The following is a 25,418-nucleotide window of genomic DNA, read 5'->3' on the forward strand; positions in this document are numbered from 1 at the left end:
TCGAAAATATACTTCATAAAATATGTCATGAATACATGGCTTGCTCAGTGGCTGTTTTCTGTATAGGCAATATAGGCAGTCGCCTCATGCTTCAAGATTTATAGGGGCCTCAAAATCTATTTAGACTATTCACCAGTCGTAGTGATAATCTGACGGTCATTTTTCTTGATTACGGTCTCCTCTTCAGGCCGATTCATAAAATTTTCTCCCTTTACTTTTTTTTCTTTAAACAAATAAAAAGAAAGAAAATAAATGAATAAAAAGGGTCAAATAAGGGAAGGAGCCATTGGGAGGAATTTTTTACTCTGTATTCTATTGACAAAAATACAGAGTAAAAATACAGGTCACTAAATGATTTCCAAAGCTGCGAATTCAGGGACCTTTTAAGATATAAAAACAAAAAAACAATATTATTAAATTAATCTATATATTAAAAATAATAAGGAAAAATTAAACAGCCACAATCACTGGTTCGATTTCACCAATTTCAATTCCACATAAATGCTCATGATACCCATGATTAAATATGAATGATTGCCTGCCCCCCCCCTACCATACCATTTAGAAAGTTATTGCAAAATAAAATTAAAACGCCCAAGATTGATTACATCTATTTTATTCCCCAATTTCGGCACTTTCCATACATAGTTACTCAGCTCAATGTTCATTGTACAAAAATACTTTAAAATATTATTTTCATGTATTATAGTAAAATGCAGCTAATCAAAGTTAGCTAACATGGTAAAATTATTACTATTAATAAAGTGGGCAAATAGCTGGTGGCCGAAGGCAGATAGCATCTTTTAAGCTAAAACATAAAAAGAATGTCTACTGGTCTTTTGCTTTCCAATAAAAGAGATTAATTTTGAGTAGTGATCATTGAATTCAGGTGCTATAGCTAGATTATTTTCTGCAAGAATCGCAGTTGCCAAAATTGAAAGGAATCTGTTCATATTTAAACAGTTGCATGGCCGAATAGAAGAAACCTCTGAAAATTTTAACTTCAATTTATTTCATCACAGGAGACATATTATGCACAAGAAGCAATGATAAAAACTGACATCCGTTCACATTGTGATATAAGTGTAAAAGAGACCAAAATTTTCCTTTTCAGTGATTTTACAATCAGATTTTAATAGAGGTTTCTTTGACACATGTCAATTTAGGAATGGGAATCTTGGGTATCTTTAAAAGAATGTTGTAAGCATTAAGGATGTTTATCCCTTCACTCGGAGCATGAGAAAATGTTGAATTAAGCAAAAAGTGGGAACTGCATCTGAAAACAGCGGAATATTTTAGAATGAAGTTCATATGGGCTAAATTAGGATAAAAATTAGGAAATTAATTAAAATTTAAATTAGATTAAGACATCATTACAATTTTCGTCCCACCACAAGAGATGGAAGCGCGACGGGGCTCGAAACACACAACCATACCTTACAGAGGTATCCAAGTAACAGATAAAAATTTAAATGCATATTAAAAGTGTTACCTAAGTTTCCTTTACCTTTACATTAATATCAAAATCAATAAGGAAATTAGATATAAAAATATACTGTATTTATGAAAACATTAGGTAAACTATATTAACAATACTTAAAAAATAATAAAATGTGTAAAATAAAAAGGATTTTTCAGCAGAAATTCAGCTGATTGTCTCTATTTGGTAAGTATTGTCTCTAGGAAATGCTTGTACACAGTGTCCTTTAATAGTAGAAGGCTCATCCAAATTATCGATTTGAGCATAAAGTAATGGAATAGTGAATTGAAGTCATATAATGATAAAATATGAACATAGTTATAATTTTGGTTATTGAAATTATCTGCATGCGGCCTCAGTAAATTTTGATAGTTTTGTCTAAAATAATTTGGAGCTCGAGGTACACAGTAATTTTGGAATCTGTAAAGTTTTGTCTAGGTACAAAAGATGCCGGTTGTCTTTTTCTAATTAGGGTTTCATTACTCCTGACAGGGCATGTTTCTGAAGGATTTTGCATTTTTAAAAGTTTAGCAGTTATTGTAAGGCATTCTGCATGGGTAGAAGGGATTTTTATAGTGACCAAACGTTTTAATTGAGTTGACAGCCCGTCAAGATCTGTCTAAAGGACCAACAGTCTGCCACAATTCAATTTTTTGTGAAAATAATCAGCTAAATTATTATTTCTTTTGTCAAATTTATGTTGGGAAAAGTCAGTAAAATTTACAATATTTGATTGAATAAACTGTACATTAATGCACAGCACAGATCATCAAAATTATTAATGTTGAAGCAATAATTTATGTAATGAGTTAGTGCTGAATAGTTTTATTGAGAGTGTATAGAATTAATTAAACAAAAAGTGGGAATTAGATCAAGAAATAAGAGAGCATTTTAGAATGAAGTTAATATGGGCTAAATGAAGATAAAAATTAGGAAATGAATTTAGAATATAAATTAGACTAAGAGATATCATTACTTTATATATATATATTCCAATAATGTCGTTGTTGTCACTCAAGCTGGGCACTTCTTTTTTCAATAACGTCAGATCACTTAATGACAATAGTATCATCATATTTTTCCTTAATTAGAGGAAACTTTCTAAATGCAGTAAGTTACAAATGGAAATTAACTATTTAAGTAAAAATTCTTTGAATGCTTTTTGATTCGTTCTATGTAGGGAAAATCTAATGGAAAAACAAAACAAAATTTTAATGCAAGTTACCAAACATTGTTTTCTGTTCTAAAATAATCATGAACTATTTCCCAAATAGCGTGATTTAATCTTCTCGCTAATTTATTGAAAATGGTGATATCAAAAAATTATAGACAAGTGCTCCCAATTAAGAAATGAAATATTTTGTTCTTTTGACATCTTTCTATATTTGATTATATGTTTCTAAAATTTTACTCTCATTTTTTTTTTTTTTCTATTATAATCATATCAAATGTATAAATTTAGTGCAACTCGATAGCAATTTTTATATCTCTCTCTAAAATTAAATTTATTCTTTTGAAATTAAAATATCTAATGTTTTCATTCAAAAATGTTTATTTAACTTTACTTTCTTTGTTCATCAGAAAATATCCTAGAACATGGAATATGCTATTCAATCTTTGGATTATAGAAAATTGCCAGTGTTTATTTCAGCTCAAACTTCAGAAAAAATATAAAATTCTTTTAATAGTCCTCTGTTTAAAATAAAATATATAATCATTCATAAAAAATTTGAACGGTTTGAGAAACTATGTCTGTGAACAGAATAGCTCAAAAGTCCCTTGAGCTAGATAAATGAAACTTCATGTTCAAAGATTTCCATAAAATTTTGAACGAAATCCATCAATCCACGAAGTCTGTCTGTTTGACTGTCCGAGTATATGATAACTACAAAATGTAAATAGCTATATGATTAAAATTTGACACCTATATATAGAATGTAAAGTAATAAAGTGCAGATATTTATCGAATTTTAAATTAAATCCAACAAGAATTTGATTTAAACTTTTGCATACATATAAATGGGATCATTTAAATAATCCAGCGACTTAAATGAATAAAATTTAATATGTGATCTTGATATTAAAACTATAGTTCTGTATTTAGTTTTGATCGGTTGAAAAAAAGGGCATTCCCAATGCAAATTTGTTTTTCTTCACTGCAATGAGTTCGCTAGATGAATGAAATTTGGTATTCTCTCTTCATATTAAAACTGTATTTCTGTTCATTTTCAGGGTGGCCAGCATATCTGCTTCTAATACCTTTAGAACATTTTATTTTATGCTCTTTAACTATTACACAATATGTTCTTATTTGAAAAATTGTTCTACCGTTTTAACGAAAATCAATATAAAATAAAATTTAATTCTCAAAAGAAAGAAACACCATTTTCAGTTATTGAATCTCAGATAAGCTTCAATTATGTAAAGCCCCCCCCCCCCTTTGCACATGTATTAATCAATACTAGAAGATACACGGTCATCTAGGTAGACGTTTAGCCAACCAGTCATGATTGACAAATTTACTCATGAAAACTGCAGTGCAAAAACAAATTACAGTACAAAGCAGTACATATTGGCTGAATGCTCTAGAATAAAATGATTCGTTTCTTTTCCATGTTGTCTCCCCTATTCACAGTATTTACTAACATGCCAATCAAAACCAAACAATAATTTTCCTAACAGAAAAAAAATTCATTTACAAATACAAATTGAAATCTCGGCATCAAAATAAGAAATTCTTAAATCAAAATTGCATCGACTTTTAGCTCACCAACTATAATAAAAAAAATCACTTGCACACTGGCTCAATATACTTAACCAGTAAAATAGGACAAAAAGCTGAAAATTGAACCTTATCAATTTTTTCTTTATTGCATAAAAAGAAAAATGTTTCAGAGGTATAAATTTCAAAAAAGATAGTATGAATGAATTTTGTAAATTTTTGTGGCAAGCGGTTTCATATACATCAAAACCATGCAAGAAAAATGCTGTCTTTCTCTTTTTAAAATGTTTTTTGAAAAATTACAAGAGGCATCTGCACCTATAATATATCAAACAAATTAATTTTTTCATTAAATATTATTTTAAAATTATAGAGTATTTTGTAGAATGTATGGAGAATTTTAAATCATCAACAACAACAACAAAAAATGTTAAAAGAAAATATTAGCCATAGCGTCCATTTCATGCCATCCATAGCCTCCATTCATATGAAGAATTTAATAATCCATGTTCATTATGCTTGAAAATGAAAAAAAAAAAAAAAAAAAAAATGTTTTATGGAAATAATAATGTCTAATACTTCATAATTCAACAAAAAGATCTCTGAAAAGAGAGGAATAATTATTGTAAAATACTTATTTAATTGAAATAGTCTTGGAATTATAATAATGGATCAATATTTTACAACCAGTTTTGAATATTAACAGCAATAATGCACACATTTTCGCTCATGTGGTATGATCGATTTCGCATTCAAAGGGAAAAAGGATGGGGGGGGGGGGGTGTAGCTCCATATATATCTTTTTAAATAAAAGATAACCATTAAAACTTAAAATCATAGCAGTGACAGGAGCTGGGCACTTCCATAGTACGCAAAACCATTTTCGCTAATTATTACAATAACTTGTTGTTCTGAAAAAAGCAAACAAAAACTTTCAGTGAAAATATTATATATTCCCACCCTGATTTTTTTCACTATGACGGCTGTAGCATTTTTTTTTATTATTATTATTTGTCCATCTTTTTATGATTGCCTCTACAGAGATCAAAGTAATTTCATACATTTGGAAACCTTATTTGGCAATACTTAATAATATGAAGTATATGTCTAATTGCAGTAATTAAAGAAATTACTTATTCCACATTTTGGAGAGATCCCTTATACATAATTACAGTTAATACAATATATGTATTAATTTTAATTACATACAACTTAAAAGCCATTAAGATTATTAATTGTATACAAATTCATCGGCATTGTATACAATTTGTTTCTAGAAACATGAAGTCATAGAATATCCAAAGTGAAGTCGTCATTCTATTGATGATTTAGATTGGTCCATGACACTTTAAGTTATGGACTGTTCCATAGTAATTACTAACAAAACAACTTATGATTGATTTGTTTGTTTGCTGGAATTGGGAATTGCTTTATCATCCAGAAACCTGGTAACTGAGGGGAACCACCTAGCTATAGATGAACAGCCCACAGATGACTCACTCTCAATTCTACTAGGAAAGAAGCCCTTCATGGCATTCACTAATGAAATTTTTTAGATTTTTAAAATGGCAGACCATTCAATTCAAACCATGAACAGAGTTGATACTGCAATGAATACTCTATGACTTCCACATCACTGAAAGCAAATTGTACAAAATACTGATGACTACATTGATGGACTATAACTGTACTTAGTGTCAATGCTGCGTCAGCTGTAATTATATGATAGACACAATTAAGTTTCTAACATTTGTAACAGAATTAATATAATGACTTGACAGCACATTCTGATTATTTTAAACAAAAGAAAATTAGAGTTTCCCTCATTAGCAGGGAAATAAAATGAAATATCAAAAATCAATTACTTATGAAATAAATTCCATTTTAATATGACATGCTAACAAATTAACTATGTATGTTATGTCAAGTATTCTGCTAATCTTAATCAGTAACAAACAAAATTAAAAATATCAGAATATCGAACCAATTTGGAAAAACAGTGCGATATTTAAATCAGAATTCATATTATATAATTATGCAATGCACATCTTTATCCCTAATGCAGATTTTTAGGCAAAATTATTCAAATAAAAGCTTAAATTAATGCAGAGAGATTTCATAACATACTTATTAATCAATATTTCATATAAATATATATTCATAATTATTATGCAGTTAAAGCCCTTAAACAATTCTCTTTGCCCTTTGAAATAATCGTGTTCACTAGCACTGGGACAAACAGACAAAAAAAAAAAATCTTGGAAATGGATTTTGTTCGATATTTGATAGAATTTTGAAAATTTGTTCTTAAAATATTCTAGCTCAAAACATTTTTGTGTTATTGTATTCATAGACAAACAGAGTTTCAAAAATTTAGAAGTTTAAATTGTGAAGATTGAGCAAATGCTTGAACTCGAATTCTTCTTAAAAACCCTTTATGCAAGGAAGCAACAAATGAATGTTATTGGTATTAATTTAGCTCTGATATGTATTACCAAGAATAACAAATTAAGTAACTTTGGAGCATCATGAACATTTTGCATCATTTTTATTTTGGAAGTCTCGAATCATTCAGTGTTTCACTTTCGAAAGCCCACAATGAATTAAATATACATTTTCCAGCATATTGTCAAAAAATTCTTAACTTTTGCACAAAAATTTTTTAAGTAAAATTACTTTAACAATGGCGATTCACTAAATAATATTGAAATATAACTAGCGAATGTTCTAGAAGCAAATAATCATGCAGAAAAGCAACAATGAGCTGAAGTCACTATTAAAAATTAACTCAAGTGATTTTTTATTATTACATAAAATCACCCTTAAAAAGAAAGGATTTTTTTCCCTTACCTAAACAAGCAAAAATAGGAAAAAGAAGCATCAAATAAATGAAAGGGATATATTTCTCTAAACTGAGATAAAACCTTTTTCACTGCCCATCGAAATTTATTAAGATTTACTAAGCATTGAAAGATTGGACACTGCAAAGAAAATAGTCATATAATCGAGCAGATTTAGGATAGCTGTATAGCATGGTAAGATGTTTCTTTTAAAATAAGGACCTGGAAAAAAAATAAGCACTCTTCAGGCCCTTATATACGGAACAGCAAAAATAAATAGTTTTAAGGCCTTCATATATGGAACAGTAAATATAAGCAGTTTTTTATGTCTTTTAATGATGCTACACACCCTGTTTATTTGACCTTGCTTTCTATAAAAAAAAAAAAAAAAAAAAACCCTTGCTTTCTAAAATAAAAAAAAAAGTTTCAGTATTTCACAAGGACCAAGTGGCTAACTAGAGATTTATAACCAAACAAAAATAAATGAAAAACATTTAACATCCATGCCTATCAGGAGACAAACTCTTACATAATATATTAAAAAGTAATAAACAGAAAATTCAGGTAAAAAATTCAATAAGTACTAAACATATACATCATTTCTGATTGCAGATCTAAGAGGTAGCATTAACTTTTATATACCTATACTCAAAATTTAATATACCTGTCAAGCACACAGTATATAAAGCACCTTCCTCAGTAGGCCAGCAGAGGTGAGTTGGAGGATCTTTAACCTGAGTTGGGGTCAATTCAGTTCCCAAATTGACGATTTGGTCACGATATCTGAACTAAAGGAACAATATTTTAAATTAGAAATAACAAAATAAAATATTAAATAGATTTCATTATAAGTTAAACAAATGATGCAACAAAATATATTTATTCCAAAAGATGCACTTAATTTTGGTAATGTATAACATTGTTTATAACAAAAAATTATCTAGATGAAAATATACTGTCATATAAAACATGAGAAAAATATATCTAAAGTTTATTGATCAATATTTTACAATAAAAAAATTGTTTTCAGCAAAATGAAAATTAGACTTTTATTGCATGTATAAACACAATATACCAGATAAATTCTTTAATTTTTCCATAACTCATAAAATAATTTGAGTTAGAAAGTTGTAATTTCTACTAGTTTTTATTCTAATCATTCATTTTAGCTTATATTCAAATAGTGTGCATTATCATGGAGTTATTCTTATTCTCCCTTTTTATTTCTTTCCATTTTTTATTCATTTGTGAGATTGAATATTATCATAAACAATGACTTTACCGCGGTTATTGTAATTCATTTAATGTCTGAAAACATACGAAAATTATATGTAACATCTACAGAAATTAAATTTCATGACGCACCTCTAATCTTAAAAAAGTCACCTAGTACATAGAAAATCTAAAAATTAAACGTATCTATACTTATTTAGCAATCACCAAATTTTTGCAAACCAAAAGACAGAAAACATGGAATAAAATACAACACATGAAATAAATAAAACAGAATATTGCCTCCGCAATGTATGGCGGCCGAGTACTAATAACATCGGGTATGATTTTAGCTTCTTCAAACATCTGTGGCGCGACCGCTTCTTCTATGGGTGAAAAAAAGACTAATATTAGTAATATCATCATCAGCGCGAGAAATAGATGTAAACAGAAGAAAAAGGTTCACATTCGACGTTTACCTTCTTCGGGAAAAATCAACAACATATTGTTGCACACACGAGTAACTGGTTTGGCACAATGTCAAGAAGTAGAGGCGCGTCATTCACGAAAGAACGAATCGAAACTAACGAATCATCAAACCAGGTAGCCACTTTCTGAAAATGTCGATGTCGGTCACTCTTGAATGATTGTGTGAATCCGGCTGATTCGCAACTGTGGTTTGCCTGACTTGCAAGTTAACTTGCAATTTGATAAATATCGTAGCTGGTTAAGCTAAAAAATCTCATAAATGCTTTGGGAGTTGAATTTGTCATTAGACCACTGATGGAATCTAGTGGAAATGGAACTCTACCTAGAAATACATTAGTGAATTCCAACTTATTCCAAACTTATTTTTATTTTTGGAACTAATAACTTTTCATTTGAAGTAAACTCAAATTATTATAGGCAAGGTCTGTCTTCTTTTCAAATTTAAAGTAGGGAATAAATTTACATTTGTGAAGAAACACTTTAGCTATTCATCTTTTTAGGCGGTACTGTGCATAAGTAGATTCGGAAGTGAAATGAAATGCAATTCGCGCCAGAATGTTCTACGAATCCTGATTCTGTAATCTGACAGTTGACATTTGAAGTTTTCTCATTCTCATTTCATGGGATCATTTACGTAAGTTTATTCATAAGTTTCTGTTGTATTTTTTATTTAAAAAAAAAGATTTGTATACTATGGATTTCTGAATAAGATTTTTTTTTAAATTCATATATCGCTGTTTTTGTTTTTAATATGTTTTTGTCTTTAGATGTCTACTTGCTGTCATTCGAATTGAATTATTTTGTGTTAATCTATTCAATGATTTGATATGGAGTATTTTGGCATAAGTGACATTTTCCTGTCGGCCTTTTCAGTTATCCTTATTTAAATTGTTGTGCCTCTCAAAGAATATTTTGAGATGATAATTTAATTTTACTGGTTGGTGAATGAAGTCGTGAAATAACAAGAAGTAAAATTAACTAAAATATAATTTCATTCTCAAGATTAGTATATTAATTATCCGTGGTTTATATTAATTATAAGTTTCCATATAATATTTCATATGGTAAAATATGGTAAATTCTGAAGCTTTTTACGTATGTGTCCAAAACATGCTGTTTGTGTTCGAATCTTATTTATTGCTTTTTAGTATTTTGAGTATTTTCATACATTTTGTTATGAATGCTAAATGAATGTATTATCTGCTTTACTTGATGGTAGAGTTAGTAATTATAAGAAAAAACTAATGACACTTCTCTATGCTGTAATTGGTCTACTGTGAAAATATAAGCTAAAAAATCTTATTATGGACTAATCGCTTTGAGCGACTGGTTCAGTGGAAATATTGGTTACATTTGATTTTATATAAATACTTTATGTTTCCGCTAAAGGGTCTGGCATTAATGCTGAGATAGTTTAATTCCGTTAAGTTCTGCTTATTGTGCCCATGAGCCTTTCTGGTGGAGACAGTATCATTGCATAATAACACTATTAAAACATAAATATCCGGTTCAACCATCTTTGAAATCTTGTGATATTATTATTTCACTTTTCTTCTTTTCATGCACAGATATTAAACAGGTTTCTTCTTCTTTAGCTTTCAACAAAGTCATGCAAATAAATATTTAATAAAACGATGAAAATGGTTTAAATTTTAGGATAACACTGTAATCTGTTAAAAATTGGTATAGCTAAAAGGATAATTTTTTATATTTTGAATTGCTGTAGAATTTATTTTTCTGCCATAATATTTTTGCAAGTCATGAAGGGGAAATTCAAAGAATTACTTAAAGGGGGATATTTCCAACCTCCAAGGTGTATATATATTCCAAATTTGGTAGTTGTGTGTCAAACAGTCTAGCCTATAGAACGACAACACACACGCACATTCACCTTTATTATTAGTAGAGATAATAAATCAGTCTAAATTGTGCCTAACTACATATGGGTAATTTTATTTTAAGTCCAGCTCTTTAAAAAATTCTATCCAATTCAATAAAGAAATGAGGACTAAAATAATCATAAATGTCCAAAGAGCATTTATTTTGTTGTGTTATTTTGTTTATTTGTTGTGGTGCTTCATTATTATAAAGCATTGTTCATTTGATACATGTTAATATGTAAGAAATATTTGAATTTTGGGGCAATGCACTTAAATCATTTATTACATAGTTTCCAAATTATATCAGGTTGTCATACCTTACAAAAGCTACAGAGTTTTCTTAGTTGCTATAGAAATTAGTTGAAAACTACAGATATATGGTAAATTAACTCCAGAAAATGCCCTCTTCCCAAGACCTCACTCGCAACAATGCTGGTGATTAGTAAAAAAAAAAATTATCATAGTTTTTTAAAAAATTGGAATCTTGTTTCTATGTGAATTCAAAAACACTAGAGTCGCTCCTCATTACGAAATGTATATGGGAGTTTGCCACGATGTTAATTTGAGTAATGACTTTAAAAAAACTATAAATGCTTACTATTTAATTTTAAAAAATATTTTTAATGTCTGATAAACAATGTTAATTTGTTTGATCAACAAAATCGTACTGTGTTTTTTTTTTAAGTAAAATTATTTCACTTATATATTTAGTCCGTAATGAATGTCTGTTAAATAATTTTAAGGTAACCAATATTGGAGGGTATAGATTGTTGTGATAATCCTGTCTAAGCTTAGTTCGTAATCATTTTTCTATGAAATTTTGACATTTATAGTGTGCAAAACAGAATGCCAACATATATATATATACATGCATACATACAGGGTGATCAAGAAATAACAGGAGGTGTTCAGAGCCCTGTAGCGTGTTATGTACTGGGCAAAATATAACAAAATGTGGCGAAATATAACACCATACATATTAAAGTATGCGGTTTTTATCAAGAAAAAAAATTAGTACCAAAAAATACCAATAGAAGAAATCCTGGAGCTGCAATCAAAAACTTTATTATGTAATTTGCTTATATGGGTACTTTGTGACATAACATCGAAGATAAAAGGAAGGGTTGCAGGAATTTACACCATTCTGCAAGAATTCGCCAGTCGATTATGTTGTCACTTCGTTAATGCCCTTATTAGTGAAGCTATTTTATCAGCAGAAGGAAAATGCCAGTGTTGCTCTTTGTGAATACCAGCAGTTAAAACAGATACTTAGAGGACCAATGACCATAACTAATTTACGAAGAATGATTCAAAGATTTGAAACAGGAATACTTCATGTGTAACCAGGCCGAAAACATGAAGTTATCAATCAGGAACTAAAAGAAGTTGCAACTGCCGTTATTGATTAGGCGATAGCTAATACTATTTTATTCTCTTTAACTATTACTATTATCAGCAGTGCTTGTTCAACATCACAACAAACAGATACCCCATTCTTGACAATGCAGAAGATATTGCATAAGATCCTGAAATGTTATTCGTATAAAATAACACCCATTAACTGGTGACACTGTTCTTAATCTTGGCAATTTCTGATTGTGAGGCGGTTCTGGTTCACTTGAAAAACATTGTGTATGAAGGACATGTTCCTGACATTCCTACTTTAAAAAATCAAATAACGTTACATGTCTGACAAATAAATGCCGATATGCTGCGATCCACAATCGAAAACCTCGTGTATCACATGCAATTATTGGAACATCAAGTTGGTGAGCCAAATTTGTAAGTTGCTATAATAAATGTTTCTTATTGGTATTTGGTGTGTTGCTGTTTACTGTTTCCATTTGCAGTAATGTATTCTTTTTCCACATATTATACGCTTGCAGCGCCAGAATTTCCCCTATCAGCGTTTTTGGTACTAATTTTTTTTTTTTTTTCTTGATAAATCAAAACTGCATTCTTCAGTGTGTATGGTGGCCAAATTTTGTTATATTTCGTCCAGTATATAACACGCTACATGGCTCCGAACACCTCCTGTTATTTCTTGATCACCCTGTATGTATATATATATCATAGTCTTTCCCTTATTTAACTCACTTAAGCAAGAAATACATAATTTAGTATCTAGATTTCTTTAGGCTCCATTTGTAATAGTATATGTCTAAAATTCTGTATCTATTCAGCTGATTTTCTTTTATTTGAACATAGAATTTACATGTAATCTGAAATAGTTCTTCACTAAATGGGGAAAACAATTTTGGCTTTTTTTTTAAAAAAAATCTTTAAAATGATCTTGTCAAACATATGTCCTTGACATGTCTGTATTGTTAATAATTTTTCCTTGTCCCAAAATCATTAATTTGATTTCTTGATTTATAACAGTCCTGATGGCATGGCAATATTGGTGTTTTGGCAAATTTCCTTTGAAAAAAAACAGCTGCTAATTCTCAACTAGGCAGCTGCCTTGTACCACTAGATTAGGAGTGAACTACAAGCTTGTTGCTAAAAAACTTTATTTTCCTATTTGCCAAATAAAAGTTTCAAAAAACACAAATTCTATGAGTGTTAAAGTAAAACTGTTAAAAACTGTTCATTGTTATTTAAAAAAAAAAAAAAAAAAAAAAAAAAAGCAGAATAAACTGCATTTATTTGCAAGTTTTGGTTAATTTATTGAATTCTTGTGATTAACAGCTGATAGAATATTAAGCTTGTTGTGAATTATTGTATCATTCTTGCTCAAATACTCAGTTCTAAGGCACATAGTACTCTTGCATCATTTGCCAATTGACTATAAAATACTTCCAAGAATAAACTTTCTTGTAGCATCTTACACGACTGCATCCCTTATAAGAAAAAAATTTTAATGCCTAATTGTTTTTATTTAATTTTCATACTTTCAGTACTTAATGTATGGCTTTCTCACTTAAAGAAATGAAGGAGATGTGTTTTATTGTACTATGAATTGTGTAGAAATTTCTAACAGTAACATGGTATGAATTAAATTTCTATAAAGTTCATTTCTTAACAAATTTTGGTGATTGATTCAATGAGATGTTAATATTCAAAGAATTTTGATCAAATTAATATGATCGCTGATAAACGAAAAGTAATTATTTTGAGAAATTTGCTTCTGAATTAAAAGAAAGGGGATAAAATATATTGGAAAATCTTGGAAACTCTAAGTTTCTTAGACATGTAATGGAATAAATTGTTTTAAAATATAAATTTTTCTAATTGTATCCTAAGAACCTTTGCAAAAAAATGGAAGCAGTTTCTAAAAAGTATAATTTTTCTTAGCACATGATTTAGTTATTTATCTAACATACAGTATGTAACACCCTCTAACACTTTATCCATGCTAATTAAAATAACTTAAAATCTTTTCATTAGTAATAGATTACATAACAGTATTTTCATAAATGTGGTTAGATTTAGTCAATATAGTAATTTCGATGTTGGCAGTAATTTTCTTAGCAACCTTTTTCTTTGTTGTCTAAATGTCTATTTGTAATAATTATTTATTTGCACTGTGTTGGAATAATAAGAAATACACACCCAAGTGGCAATTAAATAATAGAACATAATGAATCAATTAATTGCCTCTGGCAACCAGCTGTTCATCCATGATCTTTGTATTTAAAATGATTGACAAAATTAAAGGTACAATCACTCAGGTATTACCACTAGAATTGATTTTGGCAATTTTTATTTCTTATGAAAATTAATGATAATTAGATTCATCATTAATGATCTTCTATCCTCAAAACCTTCCATTATTGAGAGAAATCTTAGAAGTTTTATTTCACTATACATTAATATGGGTTAAAAATTGGAAGAAAAAAAATTTGATGTTAGCATAGTATGGAAAAATTGTGCAAAGTTGTGTTAAATTCATCAGTTCTTAAAAATTTCGTCAGTTTTGTTTAATATTTAGTCACATCCCTTTGTATTAAAAAATTGAGAGATGATTAAAATCATTTTTTTTTCAAAAACATTTTTTTAAGAATTAATTTTGAAATTAGTTCTGGCATACATCAGAAATGTTTTCCATTGGATTAGTAGAACCTTTAAATTTTTTTATTAATTTTGCCCAGTAATTAGTTTTGGTCCTTTGACATTTAAAAATCGAGAAAGAAAGAAAAATGTGGTTGTTTTAAAGAATATAATTTAAAAAGTAATTTTGAAATTATTGTTAGCATATAATGGAAGTATTTCATAGTGTATAAGAACTCATATGAAATTCAATCAGTTTTACTCTATTTATTTGCTGATTTAAAAATGTGCTCTTCAGATTTAAGATCTGAAAAATATCAAAAACAGGGGGCATAATGTCATTAAAAGTCCTTAAAAAAATCTTATATTTCATAATCCTTATATAAAGGCTGCAAAACTGTTTATTTTTTCCCATCCAAGTAATTAAAAAAAAAATTACCTCACTAAATCTGCCCAATTACAACCTGCATTTTTTTTTTTTTTTTTGGTGGTATAGGATTTTTCAATGTTTAACACATTTCAATGAATCCAGAGTTCTGTAGCAAAGGTTTTATCTCAATTTAGGGAAATACTGATAGAATAGAGAGAATATATCCTTTTAATTTACTTGAATTTTCTTTCTCTTTGATTTGTCTGTTTAGATAGAGAGAAAGTCCTTTCTTTTTATAGATAATTTTATGTATTCATTAAAACCATGAGTTCAAGTTCTTAACAGTTACTTCATGAATGTGCCGATGACGACATATGACATGTTTGTAGAGCATTTTTTGGTTATATTTCCACGTCATTTAGTGACTCACCATTGATGAATTATGCAGGTGTTTTTACTTCTATTAATTTTAATGCAAAGGCTTGGAGCCTTCTAACAATATGTCAGAAAATGTGTATTTCATTCATTCCCTATTAGCATAAAATACCCAATGATATTGTTTCAATATGTTCTTGATATTGACTGCATTCAGAATATTAGACAACATTGTGAAGATATTGTATGTTATCTTGTGCTTGTAGGGTTATGAACTTCCAAAAGTGAATACATTGAATGGTTAAGACTTTCAAAAATAAAAGAAAAGCTAAATGTTTATGGTGCTCCAAAGTTACTTGCAGGTTATTTGCTACTTTTACCAAAATATACTAAAAATAAATTAATGCCATTAAAATTCCTTTTTTACTTTTTCGTGTATAAAAAATTCAGTGAGAAAACTGTAACCATCAAATATTTCAAGCTCCAAATTTGAGCTACCTCTATGATTCAAATCTCTGAATAACACATTTTGGAATTATGTCTTTCTGTGAATGTGATTGCCCAAAAAAGGTATGAGCTAGAATTTCTTAACACTAAATTTCTAGAATTATTATTATTATTATTTTATTTTCAAATTTGAAAGAAAATTTTATTTTTATGAAGTTTTGTATCTGTTTCTTGAAGTAAAAGTGAACATGATAATTTCAAAACACTATGTCAATCAAATTTCGCATACATATTCTTAGCATCTGAAGTATAGATTCATATCAAAATTTGGAACAAGAATTTTTCAATGAATAGACCATTTGTGAGTCTGTATGTGCTCAATCATGTGAATAATGTTAAAAAAAAAATGCAAGTTAGATAAATTAAATTTGGTTAAGTTATCTTGTTTCTAAAATTGTATTCTGTCACAAATTTTGTATTTAATTAGGCATCAAAAATATTTCCAAGCATACTTAAATGTTTTTACTGTACTGATACTCAGAAAATAAAAGTCTATTTACTCGTTTCCTTCATGACCTCCTCCAAGATCCCTACTCTTTATACCAAAAGGATGTGTGATTAATACCTTTATTAAGGAGTATGCAATGAAATATTGGAGAAATATTTTTAATTGTTTTCACATATGGTGCAGAACTTAAGTCATTTCTTCAAATGTATCAGAGTGATTATCCACTTTCATCTTTTTATGCATTTGATTTTCATAAGTTAGTAAAGTCATGATTGTGTTTCTTTTTTAAAAAAAGAAGTTTAAAAGAAAATTTTGCAATTTAAATTATTTTTTCAATAAATCGCAAATGCAATTTAATTTTTCTACTATTGTACTATTGATAAAGAAAGTGCAAGTATTAGAGAAAACAAATTATTGGAAATCTTGCATTCCACCAAAGAAATATTCGATAATGTTTTATCTTTTCAAGCATGATTGTCAATAGCTTGTACATATGTCATGTGGCTTGTTTTAAAAACATTGGAATGCTCAATGAATACATTTCCAGTAAATTCTCACAGTAAGAAATGTTTTGGCACAGCACAAGTTAATCAAAAAGTGGCATGATCTATGTTGTACTTTCATCAAAAAAAGATATTATGAAAATGCTTTTCATGGAGTTAGTAGATTTCCTGGTGAAGTCATCTTTACTTGATTTTGATAGTATTATTGTCAGGGAAATGAGTTTGAATGAGCTTTTTTCTATCCTTTATTGGAGTTTAAAATGCTGTGGAGAGTTTTGAAAATTATTTTCATTCTTTTTCATTAACAAATAACTATTGAAAAAAGATTAATCATTATTAAAAATCTTGAAATTTGAATTTTAAAAAAATATATAATATGTTTCACAATTATATGTGACCTTCTAAAGCACTCTGGCTAAATCCACTCGGTTACTAAAGTCCATTCAAAATATCGGTTATGTATAGGGAAACAGATGGAAAAAAAAAAAAATAGTTGTCAATGGCATAAAGGAAATAAGACTCTGATTTCTTGATACCTGTACAGGAAAAGGAATTTCTCTTAATTGGAGAAAATGAATATAGAGCTAATAATGCATGTACTTTTTTGATAAGACAGAAACCTTTTGCTACTAACAAAATCTAATGAGTTGGGAAGCATTATTAATGAGAAAATTGAATTAATCAAAAGCTTTTGGAACAATTTCTAAAATGAAACAACCTTTTATTTACATATTTAATCAAATTAGTATGATTTTTACATACTCACCAATACTTATGGAGTTCTGTAATTGCTACGGAAGTTAGTTGAAAATTATGCAACTATGGATATATAGTGAAAAACTACGGAAAATTACAAAAAAAAAAAAAAAAAAAAAAAAAACTCTGAAAATATTTGCTTGCAGCATTGGTGGTAGTGAACGAATTTTTGGCATGGTTAGGAAAAAGAAAGGGAGAAGAAATGGAATCTTGTTCTGTCATGAATACAAAAACACTGGAGTCGTTCTTCATTACAAAAATGAACATTGGAATTTCTTATAATGTTAAACTGAGCAATAAGGACTTAAGATAAGCAAAAGTTCTTGCTATGTAAGGAAACAATGTTATTAAGTAGTGTTAATTTATTTGACGTGTGTGTTTTTAATTACTTCACTTATATATTTAGTCAATAATGTCTATTAAATAATTTTGAATAATGGTAGAAAATATTTGTTTAACTAATTAAAATTGTTTGGAATTATCTATTCTTCAATAATTCATTGATGTTACATTATATGTAATATGTCAGTAAGAAGTTTTACTGATGACTAGTAACCCATGTTGGAGAGCATGTTTTTATATTATAGAATTGTTTATTTATTTATATGTGTATATATATATATATATATATATATATATATATATATATATATATATATATATATATATATATATATATATTGAGGAATCTAAATATTAATGAAATAGCAGTGTGACTTTTCTTCCTATTATACAACTAACTGTAGTGTAATTAAATAATTTAAGATAGGCAATGAAGGTCTTTTTTTAAGATTTTCAAACACAACTTCCATATATAAAAAAAGAAAGAAAAAAAAACCATTTTAAATAACTTAGTTTCAATTCATTAATTCCTGACTGTAATTTGTTTATATTTGTATAAAATTAAGTTAATACTCAACTTAATTTATTTAATCAAACTCAGTGTTTTATTAAAAAATACTGCATTTAGGTTGATTCTTGTTTTTTCACTGAAGATGTTTAACAAGTACTGATAAAGTGCTTATTTTTTAAGTGACAATTAGTCTACTCACCCTGAAAAAGCTAAGTACTGATCAACAGTATTTGTGTTGTATTTATTTTGTCATAGAAAATGGTAGTTGCTCTTCTAGCATGACTGACATTACCCCAGGTAAACTCAGCCGTGTACAATGGCTGATTCCAGTAAACCATTTGTTATGTTTATGATTTGGCACTCCATCACATAATCTTATAATGCATGAAATATATAATGCTAGTTGTGGTTTGAGATAAAAATGAAATCGAATTGCCAATATGTTGTCCATCATTTCTGGAAAATGATTTGCCTTTCTTGGCAGCTTCCAGATAATGTTATAAGAGTATTATTTGTAAAATATTCTCAAACAATGCATGTTTTGTGCATTTCAAACTCATTATTAACAATGCTACATGATTCTAGGAAACACATCTGGGAATTAGCAGTTAATCATATTCTCAATACCAGAGATAAGAAGACAAACTCGGATGGTTTGCGTTTTTTCAAGCTTCCTAAACTCGATTTATATTGATTATTTATTTACAGTGTTATTTAATTAATCAATTAATATCAAAACTAATTTCAAAAAAATTTTGTGGTACAGTTATTTAGAAAAGCTATTATTTTTCATTTTTCTCAAATTTTTGATGTCAGATGGATCTGGTTAAATATTGAAAAAAATGAATTTTTTCAAAATATATATATTTTTTATTAAACATTTTTTTTTCTGTCTGTTTCATCATGTATTGAGGAGTGCAGCTAAGTATTGAGCTATGTTGAATAAATTTTTTTGAGTTTTAATTCACCCATTACATAACTATATGCATTATACTAAAAATTATTTTTTTTAAAACAATTTTTTGGCTTTTTTTTTATTGTACATTATTTTTAAGGGAAGACTTTAACAGAATTCACTAGTAATAGTCATTAAATTAAATAAATAATGTGTTATATTCATGAATTTTTGTTTCATGTGAAACCTCATAATTCCTAAGTATGTCATCAAGATTCACATGCCCATTATGAAGCATATCACAAAATAAGAATGAAACAGGAGGCCCTATCTAGAAGAGTATTTTATTCAAATAATTCTGCCACCTTGGAAACAGCTAAGCAATTAAATTGTTCTATTATTACTATGCAGCTTTAACTAAAAATAGCACTTTTTTATAACATGTGTTATATAAAAACTGGTCAACATGACTATATTAATACCTCCAAATGTTTTTCCACTGCCTAACATTGTAATAAATATGCTTTCCTGTTACATTACTCCTGTGTATTATCCCCTGTTGCATTATTCCTGTGTAAGTTTAATTTCAGCTGAAAATACCCGATTAATAACTTAAGTATTGATTTAATCTACTTAAGGTAATAATCTATTTAAACAGCTGACTTCTGAATCATTTCTGAAAATAAAAATTCTAGGCTCAAACATTATGGTATTTTTTAAATTACTGAATTTTAATATAGCATGCTAAGTCAAAGCACTAAGTTGGTTGTTGACTCTTGACTATTCTTACTTTTAGGATTTCAACCCCAAAATTAAAATAGAGCAATCAGAGTTCTTAAAATTAATGAACTCTTAATTTCTCACTCTTTCATGATTTTTTTAGATTTTCGTCATAACATCTGTTTTACTAGAGGAAGCATTTTAGGCCAGTATGAAACCAGTATCATCCACATCGCCAAATAGTCATGAAAGGAAGCCTAATGAGGTAGAGGATGTAAATTTTTGCTGACTTATATTTTAATCTTTTTGAATATTTGAAATTTTGTTTCAAAGTATTTATATATGTATATCAAGAGATATAAATTAATAGGAGCTTCAGATATTAATATATTGAAATATTTTCTTATTAATATATTTACTTTTTTAGCAGAAAATACTGCATTAGTTTGAATTGAAAATGAATTCATGAAGCTATTATGCAGCAATAATCACAAGAAGAGCAGTCTGTAAAATAAATAATAAAGAAGAATTAATTATTAATAAATAGAACAAAATTGCTTAATCTCACCAGTTAAAAACTTCAAGAAATGTAACTTTATTTTAGACTATCTTACAAATTCATTGAAGCCATTGGGTGAAGTAAGATATCAGGAATTGAGTTGGAAGAAAATGGTTATTCATTTAGTCCTGACTATGCTTTAAACAGGCATAATTAAAAAGTTGGTATCTTTATATGCAGTTTAACATTGAATTACTAAGTGATTCTGAATTGTGGACTAATATGTCATGGAAATCTGTAAGCAAAGCAACTTATTCACTTATATTGGTGGTCAAGTCAGACTTCTACTTCAAGCAATATGTAGGTTCTATTGGCAGTTGCTTTAACCAACATAAGTTATTAGATTTCCCCTTTTATTTTAGATTCTTTGCTCATGAACTGTACTAGTTACTCTAAACCTATTAGGATAGCCAAAAATTTCATAGAAATAAGCTACAATGGAATAAATTGCCTGGAGCTCTTGATAAACATGAAATTTGAATTGAGTTTTCATAGAATATCACTCACATTATCAAAAAATAAAAGAGCTATGCATTGCTTTCTATCTAAAAGAGGTTAAAAATATGGGTGCTAACTATTAAGACCTTGAAACTCTACTTAATTACCTGAGTGCTCATTATTGAAAACTTAAATTTTGTAACTATTTGTTGCTGTTTATATGTAGTATGCGAGATGATGATCTTAACCCTTATGTTCATTTTGTACAGTATACCATACATACAACTTTATAAAAATATACTACCACTATAAAATTATTTTTAACTTGTTTTATTAAACACATGACATTTCTAGACGTATTTTATTATTTTTTGATAAGAATGGAATGTTAAGAATGATGTAAAGAAGCTACCTATATACATTTTTTTTTTTTTTTTTTTTGCTTTTCTTCAAAAAAGCAATCTTGCCACAATAAGAGTTAATTTTCCTAAGTGGAGAAAGTCCAGAAATTTAGATTATATTGATTTTATTTCCATTCTTTTTAAGCAGAAATTTTTAATTTTTATTGATATGCATGAAGTTATTTTCAAGATACGGCTATAGTCATTGGGGGGGGGTGTGAATTCTGAGATCTGGCATCGGGTTTCTATGGCAGGATTTCCCCTTTCCTTGTATAGATATGCAGAAAGTTCTTTTACTTTTTTTTTATTATAGTGATAGCTTTAATTAATTTTTTTGTAAAAAAAATAATAATTTTTTCATTTAATATCAGTTATGTTACATATGTGGACTGAAAAAGTGTTATGAAATGTAATAGGTCTTTAAGTAAAAAATAAAAAAAGAATATGTGTATTCTGATGAACAAGGATGCAAAGAGGATATTATGTATCATAAATTGCAATTTAAGAAAAACTATGATTTACATGAATATTTTTTTGATTTATTATTATTATTTTTTTTTTATTTTAGCGGAATGAATCGGATGGTCGTAAAAGGGTAGAATCTAGCGATCCTGAAAGAATTAAAATAATAAAACTGTGTGAAACGAAGCACGCTTTAAGCAGTAATATTGGATTGACTTGGTTTAAGGCTTTAGAAGAAGAGTTCTCCAAAGATTACTTTGCAAAAGTATTAAGTCTTTTTGATATACTTGCACGTGTTATTTCGAATTTATGATATTGTGTACAATTAGCTTATTTATTCATGTGAATTATTTCCATTATCATTGTAGATGCTTATGCCTTTATATTTTTACTATTTTAGAATTTTAAATTTACTACAATAATTACTCATATTTGGAAGTTAAATTTTACAAATTATTAAAACTAGATTTTTGAGTTAATTGATCCAGTTCTTTCAATATTTTACCATATTTGTAGCAAAAATGTATCGTCTGATGAGTAAAAAAAAAAAAAAAAAAATGTTTGTTATGTACTTGTAAAAATTCATTATCTGATGTCTATTTTTACAAATGATATGATCTTGATTGCACTTAGGCCTTCTAAATGATCTTGAACTTTACATTAAAAAAAAGAATGTAAAAAAAAATCTGTTAATTGATTGAAAAGTTGCTGAATTGTATGTCAATAAAAGCCTCTGTGATTAAAAATTTACATGAATGAACTTTATTTTGTTGCCATTGCTAATATTACCCATTTCTTTTCTTATCTTACATTTTAAAGCTATTGCTTAGATATCAATGCAAAAGGCTTAAATTTACTGATCTTTTTTACTGAAAGCTTGTTTTTGTTCTTTCCAAGTCTGAATGTATGTGCAAACTGTCAGATTATCTTCTGTCTTATAAAAATTGTCATTTGAAATTTATATATAATTGTATATAGTAATTCAATATAGTATATATGGAAATTAAACATATAAATTTGATAAAATGGTAATATGTACTAGAAATGCATTTACTTAAAATCTATTTGATAAAATTATTTTGGACATATATAAAAATTCATTTTTATTCCATATTCATTTGTTGCTTTCAAAGAATTATATTTATCATTTCACCTCAAGATTTTTATTCTCGAAAATTAGTTAAATTCAACAGGTTTCAATTGTGATTTCTTTTTAAAGTGACCAAAAATTTAATTACTCGTTGAAAAAACAGCAGTTTTAAACTGAAAAGAAATGAATATCAATTTTATTGTCCTGAAATTGCTGTCAAAGTATAAAAGGTTTGCTTGAGACAAAATTAACCTCATATGCACTTATTGTAGTGAAATATGTATAAACTTTTATTCTAGTAATAAAATTCCAATCATACTCCCTTCATACTATAGCATTGAATTATATGCCTTTAACTTACTTAAGAATAATTTGCTCAGTTTTTATTTTATTAGAATTCTGTATGTGCAGTGAGAGTTTTAAATTATTTTAATTATAATTAAATATATTGTGTATAAATCAAATCCTTGTGAATCTATTGTGCAATTAGGTATAACTAAGAGAATTGCATTGCCATTAAGCAGATGTGCATTTTAGAAAAGGTCAGCCAGCTGGACTGCACGGTTTTGTGTGACTATCCTTTAAAGGTTAACATCGGTTTACTTTTGCAAATGCTTTATTTTCCCCTCACTTATATTAATATGCTCTAAACATTTTGTAAATGACAAACAAAATATCTTTGAAAATATGTTATAAAATTTCTTTTTGAGAATTCCAATACCTATGTATGCATTATTTTTTATGTAACTATAATATTTTTGCTCTTGCAGCTCTCAAGATTTTTATATTGTGAAAGGGGTGGATACACAGTATGTCCAGAACCCGAACTTGTTTATGCATGGACTCGTTATACAGAAATACAAGATGTAAGTTTTTTCTTGTTTTATTTTATTTTTAATCGCGAATATAACAAAATTTTTGTATTTAAGTGTTAAGAAAACGTACAAGGTCTGCTGGAATTTCATTTATTCTGAAACAGTCTAAAGGTTTTCCAAAGATTTTATTTAAACCTAAAAATTTTTCATTTGGCTTTATTCAATATTTAATATTTTTAAGAGTCCATCTTTAACTAGGTACTGGTATTCCGATTTTGAGGTTCCCAGGGTCCTTTTGTCTCTTAAAGTTTATCCCCTATATATACTTTCTGGTTCTCTTTACCATCCCTCGATTACAATCAAGGGAACGGTCTGTGAAAAAGTGGGCGACCCATTTGATGATTAGTGCAGCGTGGCCACTGTTATATCAATCAGCTAGTATCTAGCTACTTGTATGATTACTTTGCTTAAAGAATGAAACGAAGGATCACTTCCTTGGTCTTGGTATTAAGGTTAGTCAATGCACCCTTCATATAGGTTCTGACTAGTACCATTGTAAGTGCCAGGGTTTGGAAGATACATTGTTAGTGGCATCCATTCCTTATTGGGCATTGCCATTGAGCCCAGATAATTTAGACTGACATGTCATCAGATATATTTTATATCTCAAATACATTCCTTATTCAGAAGTCTGTCCTTATTCTTAGTCTGTCGGTGATATGTTGAACGTAAAGGAATGACAGCCTGGTGAATTATTAGTGATAGCGAATATACGGTATGCTTTAATGATCAGAAATGGATAAAACTGAGTGCCTTACCCATCAAACATTAATTATAAAACCTTGGATGTTTTGTGGAGCATTGTCTGACACTGAATTCATAAATATATTAGAAGCAGAGTTCCTGGAGAGAAATTAAGAGATCAAGATGTTTGTGACTTATGTCATATAATTATACATTCTGATAGGCGACTTCTGTCTGTTTTAATGTTTCAAACATATATATTATTGAAAATTTTCAAAGCATTAATTGCAAACTTCTACTTATTTTCCCAAATTTTTCTGATGTTTTTTTATGCCAAATATACGACCATTCCTAAAAATCAGGTTGAAGCAATGACTCCCAAGGTATAAACTCCTCTCTTCTGTGTTCTCCTTGGAGGTCATGGCTATTTATTTTGCTCTCAAGTATATTGATTGGGGTGTGTACAGGTAGGTACACAGAGTACATTGCATTGGTAAATTCAATTTCGATTGAAAACGCACAAAAAGGGCAAATTTATGAAGAAGGGTGTGATATATTCACTAATACAAGTATTAAAAAGTTTAAAACAATCTCTTCATGATATGCATACAATAAAATCTTATCCTCTTAAAAACAGAAGGTAAGTGAGTAAAAAAATACTATTATTGTGGCCAACAGCAGGCGTTTACACCAATTAAAACATTAGTATGAAGTCTGTGGCATTACGTCTATGAAAAGGTGAGTATGAAATTTGCAGTGTTTACATATGCATAAACAGTTTTTACAATTTGCACACTGGCACATGGAAAAAACTGATTTTCAATCTTTTAATCAGAATCTGTTAGATGGCACCTATAACAGATTCC

General features: G+C 28.3%; 2 protein-coding genes across 4 annotated transcripts in view; one reads left to right on the plus strand and one right to left on the minus strand.

Annotated features, from left to right (window-relative positions):
• The window catches only part of LOC129959151 (protein D3-like), a 30,422-nt gene extending 21,556 nt beyond the window's left edge, over positions 1-8,866 (minus strand). Inside the window, exons 1-3 of one of the 3 annotated variants that reach the window (XM_056071976.1) lie at positions 8,734-8,865; positions 8,558-8,640; positions 7,707-7,825 (exon numbers count right to left, since the gene is read on the minus strand). In XM_056071976.1, the coding sequence (XP_055927951.1) occupies positions 7,707-7,825; positions 8,558-8,592 (154 nt within the window). In that variant the 5' untranslated portion in view covers positions 8,593-8,640; positions 8,734-8,865. Of the gene's footprint in view, positions 1-7,706; positions 7,831-8,557; positions 8,641-8,733 lie in introns of all 3 variants that reach the window. The other 2 variants (XM_056071975.1, XM_056071977.1) reach the window with 2 other exon arrangements.
• Positions 8,867-9,293: 427 nt separating this feature from the next.
• The window catches only part of LOC129959150 (uracil-DNA glycosylase-like), a 28,761-nt gene continuing 12,636 nt past the window's right edge, over positions 9,294-25,418 (plus strand). The window contains exons 1-4 of the mRNA XM_056071974.1: positions 9,294-9,377; positions 20,207-20,308; positions 22,010-22,168; positions 23,764-23,859. Of these exons, the coding sequence (XP_055927949.1) occupies positions 20,255-20,308; positions 22,010-22,168; positions 23,764-23,859 (309 nt within the window). The 5' untranslated portion in view covers positions 9,294-9,377; positions 20,207-20,254. The remainder of the gene's footprint in view (positions 9,378-20,206; positions 20,309-22,009; positions 22,169-23,763; positions 23,860-25,418) is intronic.

Source organism: Argiope bruennichi, chromosome X1, assembly GCF_947563725.1.
Source record: "Argiope bruennichi chromosome X1, qqArgBrue1.1, whole genome shotgun sequence".
In the NCBI taxonomy this organism is placed as follows: Eukaryota; Metazoa; Arthropoda; class Arachnida; order Araneae; family Araneidae; genus Argiope; species Argiope bruennichi.